Raw genomic sequence first — 16891 nt, 5'->3', positions numbered from 1 at the left:
TTTTAACAATAGTATTGTGTGCTTTTTATTCATGTGGAAGAATACAATCCTATTTCCTTTCGAATGAAAGCAATTTACAATAAATAATCAACCTGTCTGCACCCATTTTACCAAAAACCAAAAGCCTTACAAAAATGCCAACCAAATTTCCAACTATTGTAAGAAAAAGAATATAATAGTGATTTCCCTCTCCACATGCAAAATATACCCATGAGTTAGAAATAGAGAAAATGAATGCAGCTCATAAACTTGACGAAGCCTAGAATTTAAGACAAAAATATTCTAGCTTCGGTAGCTTCACCATTCCATCTTCTATAGGACCTGTGTACTAGAGGAATGCACTAGAGATCTCACGAAGCAAGGTTGCTGAGGCCAAAATAGAGAGTTCTCTGCTGAAATGCATTAATAGCGTAATCAACTTGAAAATGACCAAATTGTGATTTAAATCGAAGTCCATATCCCAATCCAATTCCAGATCCTGGTTTACCCTGCCTCAACGCTGGATTTCCTGAGTTTTCAAGAGATCAACACCATGAGAGCACATTGACATGGGTTTGGCTGAAGTCTTAAAAACAAACATGATCGAGTAGATGAAGATAAAAACAGAAAAAAAGCAAGGCAAAAGCTATAAGTATTAAACAACCCAGATCCAAAGAAAAACAAAAAAAAAACTGTAAATGTAAACACAGTAGTGTAACAAAATATAATGGCAGATGTTGGATCACTCGCTTCAAATTAAGCATCTGTATGACCATCCCACTAAAAAGACATAGTTTGTTCCAACTTCCAAGAGGCTTGGGTATGGAGTACCCAAATTCATCATAAAACTCAGTTATGGAACTCTAAATAATGAGGAATATTTGATACTCCAGAGTCCAGATTATGGTCCAGTTTTTTGTTTCTTATAATAGGAGCCTTTTTTACTACACAAAATGATTCCTAGTGATTTCCTCCTACCACTGGAGAGACTGAATAAGAATCATTCAAACAGTTTTGTTTCGTCCAATCCAAGCTCCATTATTATTCCATCAAATCCATAGAATGGAGCTTTGTATGTATGGACTTGCACAAGTCAATAGTAGACACAAAAACAGACAGTAGAATAATATGGGGAGGGCCAGGAATCAATGTATCCTACGACAGAAATGTAAATATGCAACTAATTTGAGTATTTTGAGCAGAACGATATTACTCACCTGGTACAAGGTGACCAGACCGCAAGTCTGTTCCAAAATCCAAGAAAATGGCACCTTCCAACATCTTATTCTACAGTAAAAAAGACATCAAGTAGTTTAGTACATAGCATTTCAGTTCAACAATAAATGTAATAAATAAAAAAGGGAAAAGTGCATGCGTTCAATTCTGTTTGTCTGTTTGTGTGTGTATAACAAAAATAATTTCAAGGAAAGAGATGAGCTAAGTTCATGGATAACTTCTATGTTTGTATAAAGGTAAGCTATTGCTTATTGTAACTTGTGGAAACATAGTGGGAAGGCAGGATGGGCTGACTTTGATACATTGGGTAGGATTTTAGTTCCAAAAGCTTACTTGAAAAAAAGTTGGACTCTTTTAAATCAGTCATATGGAGAAAAGTGAAACCTTCAAAAAGAAATGATAACCATAAAATTCTTTAAAGCCAATATGTCATGAGCAAAGCACTGAGCCACAAACAAGAGATCAGAGAAGATGGTGAATATGCAGCATGATCCTGTCAACTTCTTATCAGATGGGGACATATATTCCCTTATGCGCTAAACATTCATTAAAACCAGGGATGTCAAATATTCCAAGTAAAGTAGTAAAAACAGCTCTTGCTAAAGATGGTGAGTACGGGATCATGCTTACTATATACAGTAGCACCAGACAAGACAAAACAAAATTTTGAAGAAAGCAAGTTCTTTATAAAAAAAAAGTGCACTTTAACAGTATAAAAATATTTAGGAAAATAAGGTTATAAATCTGCCTGGTTTTCCATTATAGAATTGCAATTCATTATGCTATACATACCAAAGGGAGTGTCAGTTCACTATTAGCCACCAGACATGATCGCCCAGATCCAACTGCTCCTTCACCATACCCTCGCACACTCCCAACCCCTCCAATGGAAAATGCTTGGTAAGGAGCCATGTCCCCAACAATTGAGCCACCTGTAAGCCTGTCACAAGAAAGGGTAGTGATGTTGGCCAACTGTTTGTCAAACAACCTGAAGAGGAAATGAGAACAGGGGAATTTTCCAAGCACTCATGCATTTTAATTTAACTCCCAGCTCCACATGGTTGCTTCTAGGAATGCACATATATTTATCCTTTCATGTCTCTTAACTGTGTCAAGACCGGGGGGGGGGGGGGTGGATTATCTACTGCAAATGCCAGAAAATACTAACCTTGTCAAGAGAAATGCTGGTCCAAGTTTGATTCCCTTTGAAGCAACAAATTTAAATCGATTGAAGATTATCCACTTAGAAAGAACTGGAATACCTTGTTCTATTTGAAGATTAAACTGAAAAAGGCAGGCATTCAGTCAGTGGAATACATACACTAGAATTTCTTTTGTGGTAAACACACATGCAACTAATGATTCACAATCACTCGTAAAAAGGAACTTAAAAGCAAATAAGAATGTCTTATTACATGAAAAAAGCTATTATCATTCGCCTTTGCAAATTGAGACTCTTGCTTTAACACTACCATACTGTCGTGTGGATTGCCACTGCATCAAGCAATGTACAGCATATGATTAAAGTCAGTTCAACAACTTGAGAACTGGAATACTAGAATCGTTAATTACCTGGAAGTCAAAGGAAATCCATCATAATCTCTACATATAGCGCGGCCATCATCATTCAATGGACGAACATGCTGCATGATGGTTTACATTTCAATATTAGTTTCCAATTTGCCTATAACCAAAACAAAGAGAAACATAAAGCAAAGAAACTCAAGTTGGTTGGGCTTTAGTATCATGACAGATTCATGAAAAGTCCAGCTGAACCTCAAACTTTATGCTGGTTGTGCTGCTCCATTTTGAACTAGCAGGTTCCTTCAGGTCCATTCCCACTGACAATCGAGATAAATTTATACCTCCACTTCCTGAGCGGGAGAAATTGTTTACAGGGATACCATGGATTCCAATCTCAGGTGATAGTGAATGCTGAAAGAGGAAAAAGTGAGACAAGTAGAATTTAAGAATGTGCTACATACTTCACCTAGCTGACACAAAGAGAATCGCATTTAAAAATAGGCTCATTGTACAACATGGTCTTGTATCATCACCATATCATAAAATATAAAAGAAAATAGTATATGATATTTATTACATTGTCATTTGATCACAGATTGTCATGTATGATAAGTTTCTTGACTTTTATAATAACTATCTTAAAAATCATACAAAGATGAATACTAATTGGTTAATCGCGTAAAATCTTTTACACCAACAATGCATGTTTACTAAACTCTAAAATATAATGATAAAAAAACACAAAGCCAACCTGCAATACAAAAGACTGCTGAGCAAGCCATTCTGGTCGTGGCCTTCTATATGCAACGAAGACATTTGAATCATACAGACCCTTGTCCCACGAAACATCAAGCTTCTCACTTCCACCAAACAAATTTGGGTGTTTGATGCAAAGACTGTTCCAAAAAAGAAGTTGAGCAATTCAAATTACACCATTAAGAGAAAACCAACCAATACCCTTGACCCCAAAGGCCCAAACACAACATAAATTCAAAATTTTGCCATTCAGATTTAATCAAGAGTCTCTCACCTCCCAATTACCAGTGAAAATGGACTGCCAGTACTCCTATTTGGGGAAAATGCAAAATAACAAACACAGAGATATTTGTGAGTTTAAACAATGAACTAACTAATTAATTAATTTTTCAAAGACAGTGCTGAGAAAAATGAAACCTGAGGGTAGGAAGCATCAAAGAAGCGCATAGCTTGTGAGTAAAATCAACATTGACGTCAATCTTTGCTGTAAAACCACCCAAACAGAGAGAAAAGCACTTACATCAAAAAACACGGTCATGCAAAAAAAATAAAAATCAAAGTTTTTGCATATTATGTCTCTAACCTTTGCCAGCATGGATGCTCTTCTGAGCTCCCATCCCATCAAACACGCATCAACCATTAAATTACCAGACACACAATAATTGAACCAATTCAATCAACGTTTTGAAAGATTATACATATATAGTAAACGGCATGCGTGCAGTGGAGACAATGCTGCGTTTCGTTTCGTAACGTTGGCAAAACAACAACCAACGACGTGGTGTTTTGTGTCGTGTTATTCTGTTCCTACCTTCCAACTTCTGCTATCCCTTTCGTTTCTACACACTCCACGACCACTGCACTAGCACGTTACACCACAATCACTGCTATTGGGCCCTAGATAGTGGCCCAAATCATTAAAGCTATTGGGCCTTAGGATAGGATACTTGCCCAATCCATATAATTGGGTTCGGCCCATTTTTGCTCCTCCTTTGTACCCCGTGCTCGCTCGGTCTCACTCTCATGCATCCCCAATTCGACGCCACGCCACCACAACCTCTTCAACGTCGGTGACTGCGACGGCGACGGCGACGGCGATTTCCGACGTTCTTCTTCTTCTGCTAGGTTATATTTACGCACACTTAATGTATCTCCTTCGTAACTACCATTGGCTTTCAATTTTCGTTGTTCATTTATGCTGAACCTGAAGTGTTCTCCAACTATTTCACAAATTATTGTCTACTATAATTTTTTTTGTATTTTCTCCGTAGATTTGAAGAAATATAATATAAGGTTGGTTCCTTCTATTATCTGAATTTACGGTGCACGATGTTAGCGTCTATTGTGTTTTATGTCCTTTTGCTCATTGTTAGCATTGGTTTTAGGTGTGTGATCGTTTAGTTAATAATAATGCTGCTGATTAAGAAAGCAATTCGACGAGGTTGGATTGATGCTATTTACTTATGATAATTTCTTGCTGCACTGTATGTTGTTGAAATTTACTTATAATTCATGTGTAGTTTGTAGTGTGAAATTTGCTTGTGAATCACGATAAGTTCTAAATTATCACAAATTTACTTGAGCTGACGAGGCACCGAGTCTGCCTTGTTGGTCTCTTCTTAAATTTACTTGATGTATTTGACATTGCATTAGTACAATTCTGTTATTTTCTAAATTGTAGTAAACAAGAATTCTTGTCATTTCATTTGTGATCCTACTGGATAACTGTTCTTCAAGTGAGTATATAATATATATATGGGCTGGTTGTTCTAAACCTCAAAGGTGGACTGCAAGTGGAAGGAAGAAATGGATGTCACTGTGTTTGATTTTTGAGGAATGGGCATTTGTTATAAGTTATAATAATTTGTGCCAATGCAAGAGGATACATGTCTTTGCCTATGGCATTTTCATGTGTAAAATATAATCATAAAGACTACTAAATTACACTATGCAGCTTCATGGTCATTTCTACTGCACAGTCTACACTAACTTCATTCATCTTAACAAACTTTGCCAAAGTTACAAAATGTAATCAAAGAATCTATTAGAAAATTCTATAATTTAATTCTTTCTTTTCTTCATATTTTTCTAATTTATATCATCAGACTATTTTATGTGCTGATTTCATTTTCTGCAGACCAGAGCATTATTTGAATATGCATTTGTTAAATTTTTTTAAAATGATTTTGATGATTAATGATTGATTGTTTTTATAGTTTTATATGTTATATACTTTTTTATTATGTTTCCTATTTTTATTGTTTAAATTATCTGTTTTTTCTTCATTATTGTGAGCCAACCTGTTTAACCCACCACCTATGGTGGGTTGAGCCAGGTTGTATAAATTTTGACTCATTACTTAAGCCAGCCAAACCTTGTGAACTGAATTTTTTTACAACACATGGGGAGCCAACCTAGCTAATAGCTCTATTCGACATTGGGTTCCAGGGGAATCAGAACAAGAGCAGGGCATGATGGACCAGTGCTTGATTGTGCACATCCTGGGCAAGCAGCCGCATGACCTTCACCACCAACCCACTGGTTATGTTATTGAAACCTATTAGTTGGAGTTTTAGTTTTTTTTTTTGGAATTCAATGAATTGAAACAGTTGCTTTGTTTGTTTCTGTACAGAGTCTGTTTTTGCTTCAGCCATCAACCCTAAGCATGCCAACCAAATTGTACGGTTTGCTCCCCACCAAAATCTTCATGTCTTTGCTTCTGCTGTGTGTACTTTGTGAACAAATCTATATAGAAGTTGCTTGAATTTCATGTTAGGCATTTGAATCAGATAGCACCACTTGAAGATCTCCGTCATGTGAAACGAATTCAGAAGAAATTTCTTGAAGGAGGTGGATGGACATCATTGCTGAAACTCTTAACCCCCCCTCCCCACCCCACATTATTTGTGACGAAAATTTGTCTTTTAAGAAAATGAAAAATTAGAGCTGTTTGCTTCAGTTTTAAAAAAAGTAATTTTGTGATTTGAGTTTTCTTCTAAAGGTACTAATTTTGGTTTATGAAAAAAATATCAAACTATTTTTTTGCTATTTTAATTAAAACAAAAATTCTTAAAAAAAATCATACAAACTAATGAGTTATGGCTAATAGACCAAGTATATTCTGGTGACACGGGGAATGTTTGACCGGACAAATACAACTATTGGTGATCTTGTGTCTGGCCCCTGAAAGCAACAATCAACTGGATAATATGCCACCTCTTGGTCAGGAGTTGATCAGTTCCTATCAGTTGAGTCCTTTTATCACAAAAGTGGGTCTATGTTTATTTTGGTATTTTCTTACCTTAGTTAATGCATGCTTAGATTATGGTTTGATCACAGGAAGGTATGAGATGAAAAATATATGGCGAATGTATCTGTATATATTTATTTTGACATTTATTTCTAAACAATTATAACCAGTTTTGACTTGTTTTGGTTTGATTATTGTGATTGTGATGAAGCTTCAAAGGCATCTGGTATTTATAGCAGGGTGGATGGTCAGTAATTTTTCATTTCATACAATTCCATATTTTAGTCCATGGTAAAATACAACATGAATCATTAAAATATAATCTTGAAGCACCAGAAATTTATCTTCCATTTTTTGTCTTGTAAGGCTCACTAAGTGCCTGTTTGTTTTATCAGCAGTGTTGAAAAAAATTGGGTTTGGGTGATTAGAATTGATTTTTTTTAATGCAAATTCTGTTTTGGTAATTTTTTTAAAAAATTTTCAAACTCAATTCTGCTGTGGGTAAATCAGTTTTTGGAGAAGAGGAAGTCTTTAACTTTTCCATTGGTTAGAATTGGTGCTGGGTGTGGTACCGAAAATTATATCTAATCTATGCTCAAAAAGCAATTTTACTTTACCAACCAAACAAAACCAATTATGTTCAACTCCCTTTTAAACATCATACCCAATCACAAATCAATTTTTTCAAAAATCATTTTTCCTAAATTATTTCTTCCAAAATCAATTTTACCATAATGTAAAACAAATGGATGATTAATTATCAATTTGAATGAAACAACAAACCCTTTATGTTGGAAATCATTACTTTATGTGTGAATGAAGTTTTAGTTTTTTGTGTTGATCAAATGATGTGTGTACATAGCTCTAGGTCTATGTTCGTTAAATGGCCATCCATTTGGTGGTCCACTATCAATCAAGATTATTGTGAGTTTTGGTTGGAATCCTTTGAACTCTAGGTACTTATTGTGTTTGCATAAGTTAGTTCGTGCATTAAATTTGAATTTAATTTTTAGGTCTGCAAATATGCTGCCACAGCAAAAGAAGAGTGGCAAGAGCAATGCAAATTTTGGCCAACATCATATCATCCTAGGACTTAGTAAGTTTCATTTTACTATTCTTTTATTTATTGCTCATTTATATTATTTGCAATGTCATTTCTGCCTTTTATCAAAATAAACAAACTATTGGTTCCATTTAAATATAAGAAAGTCAAGTAGTATACGTATGAAGTCATTTATTAGATGCATTAAACAGTTCTTACTAAAATAACATGTACTGTTAAATGAAATTCCAAGTAATACGATCTTCAACTTGATGAGCTGATCTGATTTGCAAGCTGGCCAGACAGTTGATATACAAGATTATGTCTATAGGTTACTGGTTACACAAGTTAGCAATTATGTGTAGTCGGCTTCGTCATTCACACGGTAGTTATAATTAAGAAGCCAAGCCCTTAAAAAAAGTGGCCCAAGTATCAGAGGAGTAAACAAATTGCCATGCAAGTTTCAAAGAAGCAGCTTCATTTATGCGAGAGAGAGCGGAGAGAGATCAATGCCCTCTTCATCCCAGGAGGAACACAGTTTTTCAGCCAACAGTAACCAGTTTTCTCTTTAAAATATCCCCTTGTCCAGATGAAGTTTCTAGTCCAAGTCTGCATTTCTATTAGCAGGGCTTTTGGCCAAGAGTATAAGTGGAAAGATTAAAGAAGCATTCCATCGATAATAGATATAATCAGCTGCACACAACCCATAAAAGAAAGTAAATTCCCCTTCCAAGACTGAAGTTCCGCTTTTATTCTATCAGCAATTGGCCTAAGATGCACTGGTCGAGGCTTCTCCTGGAATAATGGAACACTGAGGTAGATAAAAGGCAAAGAACCAACTGAGAATCCCAGAATATTCTTGATCTCCCTAACTCTTATATTAGATAGGGCTCCATGAAAGAATTGACATTTTTCCGGACTATAAGCTGGCCAGAAACCTCCCTGTAGCTGTGAAAAAAAGTCATGAGAATAGTGATATTTTTCTTTGCCCCCCTGCAGAAAACAAAAATATCATCAGCATAAAGGATGTGGGTGGGAGTGGCAAAATTTCGGGGACTGGCCATCGGGATGAGGTTGTTGTTTTCAACCAGAGAAGTGATGCCTCTGCTAAGCATTTCCTCAGCCAGACAAAAAAGCAAAGGGGATAAAGGATCCCCTTGACACATCCCTCTCTTACAAGCAATGTACCCACAAAGAGTCATTTATAGCAAAAGAGAGTCTTGCTAACTCCAGAATAATCCGCACCCAGCAGCAGAAAGTGGCACAAAATCCAAAACCTGCAAGAACATTTAGCAAAAAGCTCCAGTCCAACATATCAAAAGCTTTTTGGACATCAAACTTCATAGCAAGATTACCTCCAAACACCTTGCAAGGAAGCATGTTGATCACTTCTGATGCAGTGCGAAAACAATCAGCTATACTATGACCCTGAATGAACCCTCTTTTGCTGGCCAAATAACTTTAGGAGCTATGATGGCTAATCTATCTACAAGCACCTTAGAGATAATTTTGAACTAAAAATTAGCCATAGCAATAGGTCTATACTTAAGCCAGGGAGAATCCAATTCTGAATAAAAGAACTGCAACACGGAATTAAAAACATCATTCCCAATAATCTCCCAAAAAGTGTGGTAAAAATGACCTCCGAAGCTGGTGGGCCCAGGAGCACTAGAGCTACTCATGGAAAAAACTGCAGCTTTGACTTCCTTCCAGAGAGAGCAAATTAGAGAGCATAGCATTATCTTCATTAGAAACAAGTTTCTGAATTAAAGGAGAGATTAATTAATTTGTTCGGCAGTCATTGCCAGAAGCAAATAAATTTGAGTAGAATTGGACAATGTGTTGCTGAATAAGATCTTGAGTGTAGCATAACATCTCCATATTTGATAGTGCTGATGCTTTTAGTGGCTCTTTTGATTTTGGTCATTCTGTAGAAGGCAGAATTCCTATCTCCCAAGGTGAGCCAGTCAAGACGAGATTTCTCCTTCCAAAAAGCTTCTTCATATGCAAGAGCTTCGTGAAGATCCTTTTGTGCTTTGAAATCAAGCCTCACTAGCTCATCATTGAGCACTTCAAGTTCAATACGAGAGTGAATAGCAACTACCTGTTGCATGGCACGATCGCAGTTTTGATGGATGTTACCAAAAACTTCATTGTTCCAAGATTTAAGGGCAGATATCAGATTTTTGAGTTTTTGCTTTAGAACTTGCATTGGACACCCCACCTGAGGCTGATTCCAAATTTCAGAGACCAGGCGCTTACAATCCGGATGGCTAGACCACATGGCATGGTACTTGAAGGGAGCTTTGGGACGCTGGACTCCATTCATCAGGAGCATCAATGGATTGTGATCAGAATTAACTTGGGGAGGGCACAACAGGTCACCCTGTGCCACAGATCAAAGCAATCAGAATTGCTAATGGCATGTTCTATAAGCGGATATTAATACGTCTAGCACCCTCTCTGCCATTAGACCAGGCATAGGCAACACCACGGCTATCAATGTGAGTGAGCCCATTCGCGTTTGACCAGTTCAACAAGTCCTCATAAGAGGCCTTAAGAGGGGGAAGCCCACCCTGTTTCTCGTGGGCACCAAGGATGGTGTTAAAGTGCCAATAAAAGACCAAGCTCCCTTATGAGTAGACTGAAGGTCATGTAGCTCTTGCCACATTTTTCTTCTTTTAGTGTAATTGGTGGAACCGTAAATAGCAGCAACATGAACAATTTTTTTATCAAAACATATCTGAAAAGAACAGTGCTGGTCAGAAGAAGCTAACACCACAAGGGAGAGATTTTGGCGACTAAGACACCAGAGATTAGGGAGAGAGGATTTCTGGAGTTGACAGCAACTGGAGAAAGTTGGAGATTCTTCCAAAAAGATTGAGGGATGTTCTCTAAAGCAGTCCAGAGTTCAGCCAAAACCAGAAGATCGGGTTTGTGAGTTCAACACTAGTCTAGTCTGAGAGTTGGCTAGACCTCTGCCGTTCCAATAAAGGACCTTCGTTGGACATTTTTTGATGAGGATCCCCAGGCACGGGTTTGATGTCATTCTGTTGAAACCATCCACTTTGGCTTTCTGCTTAACTTATTTATCCTACAAGTAATGTTTAGTACAGCTTATTGAAACTACTTTTGAAATTGATTGGTTATTTTAGGTTTATTTACATAAAATACTCATAAAAAACAACTCTTTCTAAAGCTAAAAACAATTTCTTATAATAATCCTGACTAATTAGTTTAAATGGATTGTGTAATTATGAGATGTAGTTGGTTTGAGAAAATATTTTGTTCTTTATTAATAATTTCATATACAAATATTTGAATATAGCAAAGTGAAGGTAAAATGATAATTTTAATTATTAACAAAAATTAGAAAATACATCTTCCAGTAAAAAAAACTATTATTGCACAAGCACTTCTTAAATATAATAATAGATTTCATTTATCTAAATGTAATCTCATTATAATTTAAAATGATGTTTTTCAGTACAAGGGTGATGATAAAGTTTAAACTTGTTATCTTATATGAAATATTCAGATTTGCTATTAACTCAATTCTAATAGCTTATTTTGAGTTTGAGTTTCTTAATATGATTTGACTTATTTTAACCCGTAATTATGTCAGGATATCTATTTGACATGATTACCTCATTCTATAAAAGTGTTTGTTTCAAGGTTCTGTAAAATAAAATTTTCTATTTGATACGAATACACCGTTTGAACTTTTTAAATAATTTTACCATTAAAAAAATTAAGTTCTTAATTTTAATGTAACATCATAGGACTCATCATTATTCACAAAAAAAGGTAAAAAATCATAGAACTCATCAAAAGTGAGTTCAAAACTAAAGTGAAATTATGTTATTAGGTAGTATTTGGTTGTGTCGAAAGTTGAACGACAAAAGTCTCTCATACGAGGAAAAGGAAAGAAAGTTCGTCTTTTCTTCATTCAGTACCTTTCAATGGAATAGAAAATAATAGAAATTTCACTACAACAAAGGTGGGGTCCATGTAGAAACATTTCTTCACAAAATTGAGCAAATTTGTCAACAAAGTAAAGAGAGATAAAGTTTTTTTCCAAAATTATCCTCGTATCATGTGGACGAAATGGGAGTACGAGAGATTGTAAAAATCAAATATTGCATGTCATATTCAAATATGTATATAATATTTGAATATGCTTGAAATATGATATTCGATTTCGTTTGCTTGCAAAATCGATTTTATATATATAGTTGTTAATTGTTATTATATATATATATAGGGTGTAAATTAAACAAGGGTAAAATAAGAATTTCACAAATATTTTATTTATATTTTTTACTATATGCATATTACATTACTTTTTTTCCTCTCATTTTACTCCCTTTTCAACTCTACCGACTAAACTCACCTTATACTCTCTTTCAGCTCTCTTTCTTTCTTTTTCATTTCTTTTCTTTTTTTAGATTTTTTTCATCCCAAACAAATACAGCCTTAAAAACATTCATATCACTTTAACACGAATTGAAAAGCTAGAGAAATGAATTAAATCCAAAATAAAAATTAAAACACTAAACTAAAACTTAAAAGTTAAAGTTAGAATTAAAAAAAATATAATTTTGGCTTATTAATATTTAATATTATTACTATATAAGCTAATTTGACTTTTATATGGATGCTCATCACTGTTCACAATTAATTGCGTGTGTGGAGTGCGTAAGTGCTTGCGTTCGTGTGTGTGCTGTCTGTTGTGTTTCTTTTTTTCTTTTTTTAATTTCTCTGTGAGGATGAACAAATTAACTTGCCTTCCATAACGTATAAAAGGTAGAAGAAAAACCGGTGTAGACTAGAGAGGAAAAATTCTAGGGTTTGAGTTTCACAGTGAGAGAAGCTCGTGGTGTCGTGGATTCCATTTCCAGCTAGAAATTAGAATGGGGAAAAACCAGAAGACAGGGGTAGGAAGAGCGTTGGTGAAGCAGCACAATCAACAGAGCAAGGAAAATGGGCGTTTACAGAAGAAGAATGTTCTCGAATCGTTCACAGAGATCAGCGACATCGATGCCATAATCGAACAAGCTGAACACCCTCAACAACCCCTCTTCTCCATCCCTCAGCGCCCCATCAATCTGTAAGTCTCCCGAACCCTCCTTAATTTTATCCACCTTTTCCGCCCTTTGTGAAAAAATGGGAAATTCATTTATTTTGTTAATTTCGATTTATTTGGGCATTTTTCCTTTGAATAGTTATATTTTAAAAGCAGAAGTATTGGAAGAAAAGGTTGCCAATTGCACTTGACGTTACGTTAGCTGCCTTATTTTTTGGAAGTTGTTACTTGATATGTTGCAAAGATATGTTCGGATATACATTTATTGATTGAACTTTGCTGTTTTCTGCGATAATTTTGAGGAAAAGAAGATTGTAAGAGTGAGATTATGCTTTGAGCGAGGAAATTAGGGAGAATGGGACTTAAATTTGCATCTTCAATTTTTTAATAGCACTTTGGGGGTGGGGGGCGAGGGGTAATTCCCACAATAAATAAATGAGTTAGGCACATGCCTAAACTACAAACAAATGCGTATTGCACCAATATCAGTATCGAATACAATAAGTGTCCCAATTTTGAAGTGTCTCAGCTCACAACTTGCTTGTAGTTGTATGTATCTACCTTGCGTTGCTGTAAAAGAATTTTGAATGTGTGGAGCTGACCATGTGAGGAATTTTGTATTTTCATTAAATGCTTGCTGGTTTTACCTGTTATACTTTAACTTTGTGTGTCAGTGTATAGTGAAAATTTTGTAATTTTTATTGTATGAATTAGGGATCTGAGCTCCAGCATTGGCAAAAATGAAATGACACTTGAAGAAATGAGGAAACAGCAGACGAGGGAGGAGGCCTTGCATGCCAGCAGTCTTCGTGTTCCGCGCAGGTATGTTTTTTCATTCATTGCTTGGGTGATTGGCTTTACTTTGGTTGGTCTGAGTGTTGTTCTTTTTTTCTTTTTGTACTTTAGGCCACCATGGAGAGCATACATGTCTGTCGAGGAGCTTGATGACAATGAAAGACAAGCTTTCTTAATTTGGCGTCGCAGACTGGCAAGGTTAGGTCTGGATTATATCTTGTTAATCAATCTAGTTACATCAAGCTAAATTAATGAAAAGGGTAAACAAGCTGCTTTGCTGCACATTACAGGTACAGCAATTGGAGTTTATAACTAATCCTAAAAGTGACATCTAGAAGAATAACAAAATGAGGACAATTGTTTTATATACACACACACACACATATTATTTATATTTATATTTGTGGCATGATGATGTTTCAGACTTGAGGAAAATGAGAATCTTGTCCTAACCCCGTTTGAGAAAAATCTTGATATTTGGAGACAACTCTGGCGGGTTGTTGAGCGCAGTGATTTGGTAAGTTGATACCATCTTTCAACTTTGACCTAATTTTTTTTACATTTTGGCTGATAAAGGGTTTCAAATTTCAATATGATTGCCAAATAAGATTGAACAATAGTGTACCTTATTATGATAATTTCTTATCCCCACCAAGAGATACATTCATTCTTTGAACTAAGAAGCCTATCTTTTTTTAGTGAAAGCATTATAAGAGTAATTGCTGTTTCTGTTCTTATCAGTTATGATAATTGTAATAGAAATATACTTCTGTAGTAATTTTGCATCTACCCTTCTCAGACCCCACTAGGTGGGAGCCTTGTGTATTTTGTTACCATTTTTATTTTTTCTTCATTTTGTTTTTAAGATGATGATCTCATGGGTGTTATTTGCAAGATACATTTATGGTTTATAACTAGTTTAGCAAATTATATATCTAGCAATTGGTTTGTTTAGTTCTGCTTTTTAAGGGCATGAGTTCTTTAAGATGTCCATATAATGATCTCATTCTCATTTTTTACCAGCTCGTTATGGTTGTTGATTCCCGAGATCCACTATTCTATCGCTGTCCTGATCTTGAGGTAATACTCACCCCCACCCCCTTTTACCTTGATATCTATTCTGGATTGTCAGCTTAAAGTAACTTGACAGGGTGGCATACAAACTGCGAAGTGGAAGATAACATTCTTTACATGTGATAGATACATAATTTAGTACATAATTCTTTACATGGGAAGATACATAATTTAACAGAAAGGAACAGTTTTGTGGGGTTGCATATTGCATTAACTGGTTTTTGCATCATGACAATTAAGTTTTAGCTCCGTGGTCCATCCCTTTGAAATAATTCCCATCAGTGCATCAAGGAACATGTGAGATGATATGACACAGCATTCAAATGAGGATATAGAGAAGTTTCAAATGTTAAACATGACAATGTATCATTAGAGATTATTTTAGCTTAGTTTATAACTAAATTGTTACTCAGATATACGACTGCTAGTAAAAATAACAATAAAGAATATAATAAAAGTATCAACATGACTGTATTTGTGACTTAAACTTTTATCTTTGCTGTTAGATACAACATATAGTTTCTGATGATAAGCCACTTTTAGCTGAGTTTAAACTCCTTTGTTTGAATAATTATTCTAATTACATGTGCTAATCATGATTTATTTTGCGTTGATTTTATGAGACAGGCATATGCACGAGAGGTGGATGACCATAAACGCACATTGCTCTTGGTTAATAAGGCAGATCTTTTACCCGCTTCTGTCAGGTTTAAACTTTTTGTATATGGTTTATTGTTATATTCCGTTAAATCAACACTCTTGGTTTTCCATCCAGCTAATATTCTTATCATTTGTCTTCTCCCCTGCCCTTTTTTCTTGCAGAGAGAAATGGGTAGAGTATTTTTGTGCTCATAATATTCTATATATCTTCTGGTCAGCTAAAGCTGCTTCAGCAGCTGTTGAAGGTAAAATGCTTAGGTCACCATTGGAAGCTGATGATTCAGGGAAGAACAATAATCCAGACACGAAGATATATGACAGGGATGAGCTTCTTGCACGGATGCAGTCAGAGGCAGAAAAGATAGTAGAGATGAGGAGAAATTCTAGCTCTGACACAGGGCCGTCTAACATTCAATCTTCTGGTGAAAATGTTGGTGGTAGTTCCTCATCAAATAATGTAATTGTGGGATTTGTTGGGTATCCTAATGTTGGCAAAAGTTCAACTATTAATGCTCTGGTTGGTAAAAAAAGGACAGGTGTCACCTCTACTCCAGGGAAGACAAAGCATTTCCAAACATTAATTATTTCTGACCAACTGACCCTTTGTGACTGTCCTGGATTAGTTTTCCCATCTTTCTCAAGCTCAAGGTATAAGATGATTGCTTGTGGAGTGTTGCCTATCGATAGGATGACTGAACATAGGGAGGCTGTCCAAGTTGTAGCCGATAAAGTTCCAAGACAGGTCATTGAGGAGATTTATAAGATCAGTCTACCAAAACCTAAGCCATATGAACCCCAATCACGCCCCCCTCTGGCATCTGAGCTTTTGAGAGCATATTGTGCTTCTCGTGGATATGTTACCGCTAGTGGACTGCCTGATGAAACTAGAGCTGCTCGCCAGATACTGAAAGATTACATTGATGGGAAGCTGCCTCACCATGAAATGCCCCCAGGAATGTCAAATGTGGAACCAGACCCAGTTAACTTGCATGGCTCTGTTTCATATGGTACTGAAGATGTTGACAGCAAAGTTGCACCTGATTTTGAGCAAGTGTTGGATGACCTCAATTCATTTGACTTGGCTAATGGACTTGTTTCAAATGAAGTTACAATCAAGAAGTCTGATGCATCTCATAATCACCATAAGAAACCTCAGGGGAAAAAAGATCGTTCTCAGAGAACAGAGAATAATGATGCTGACGGGATGCCAGTTGTAAAGTTCCTTAGAAACCATTAAACACAAGTCATGTGAAGGTCTAATATGTTCATACCCCTCGGATATCTGTACAGCAGACAACACCTGATCTGTGAGCCCAGTATGTACATTGTTAGTCAAAGACTGAATAAGTTAAAGTTATATATATACTTTGTAATGCATTGTAGAACTAAGTAGACAATCACGATGAGTATAACACAAAAGTATTTTGTATTTACAGTGATGAGGTATTTTTATTATTAATCTATGTAATATAAGCTAATTTTGTATGCA

At 35.7% G+C, this 16891-nt stretch overlaps 2 protein-coding genes across 4 annotated transcripts; one reads left to right on the top strand and one right to left on the bottom strand.

Moving 5' to 3' along the window:
* LOC100779208 (outer envelope protein 39, chloroplastic) lies at positions 1-4347 on the bottom strand. Its single transcript, XM_003540224.3, has 11 exons — positions 4079-4347; positions 3913-3979; positions 3770-3805; positions 3491-3635; positions 2992-3150; positions 2788-2858; positions 2631-2709; positions 2384-2499; positions 2008-2155; positions 1197-1266; positions 1-508 (listed from the first exon to the last, which is right to left on the bottom strand). Exons 1-11 carry the CDS (start codon positions 4110-4112, stop codon positions 351-353), a joined length of 1083 nt encoding a protein of 360 aa, XP_003540272.1. The 5' UTR covers positions 4113-4347; the 3' UTR covers positions 1-350.
* Positions 4348-4473: 126 nt separating this feature from the next.
* On the top strand, positions 4474-16891 carry LOC100778137 (GTPase LSG1-2). Of its 3 annotated transcripts, none has more exons than XM_014765014.2 (12): positions 4474-4620; positions 5944-6036; positions 6128-6174; positions 6272-6742; positions 7759-7841; positions 12594-12897; positions 13588-13695; positions 13780-13866; positions 14092-14185; positions 14692-14748; positions 15370-15449; positions 15565-16891. In XM_014765014.2, exons 6-12 carry the CDS (start codon positions 12701-12703, stop codon positions 16637-16639), a joined length of 1698 nt encoding a protein of 565 aa, XP_014620500.1. In that variant the 5' UTR covers positions 4474-4620; positions 5944-6036; positions 6128-6174; positions 6272-6742; positions 7759-7841; positions 12594-12700; the 3' UTR covers positions 16640-16891. The 3 variants fall into 3 exon arrangements, with proteins under 3 accessions (XP_014620500.1, XP_040863507.1, XP_025980505.1); XM_041007573.1 differs by having other exon boundaries at positions 6272-6764; XM_026124720.2 differs by having other exon boundaries at positions 6272-7841.

The sequence above is a fragment of the Glycine max genome, chromosome 12, assembly GCF_000004515.6.
Source record: "Glycine max cultivar Williams 82 chromosome 12, Glycine_max_v4.0, whole genome shotgun sequence".
Lineage (NCBI taxonomy): Eukaryota > Viridiplantae > Streptophyta > Magnoliopsida > Fabales > Fabaceae > Glycine > Glycine max.
The sequence above is the reverse complement of the archived record's forward strand: the minus strand, read 5'-3'. Positions and strand labels throughout refer to the sequence as shown.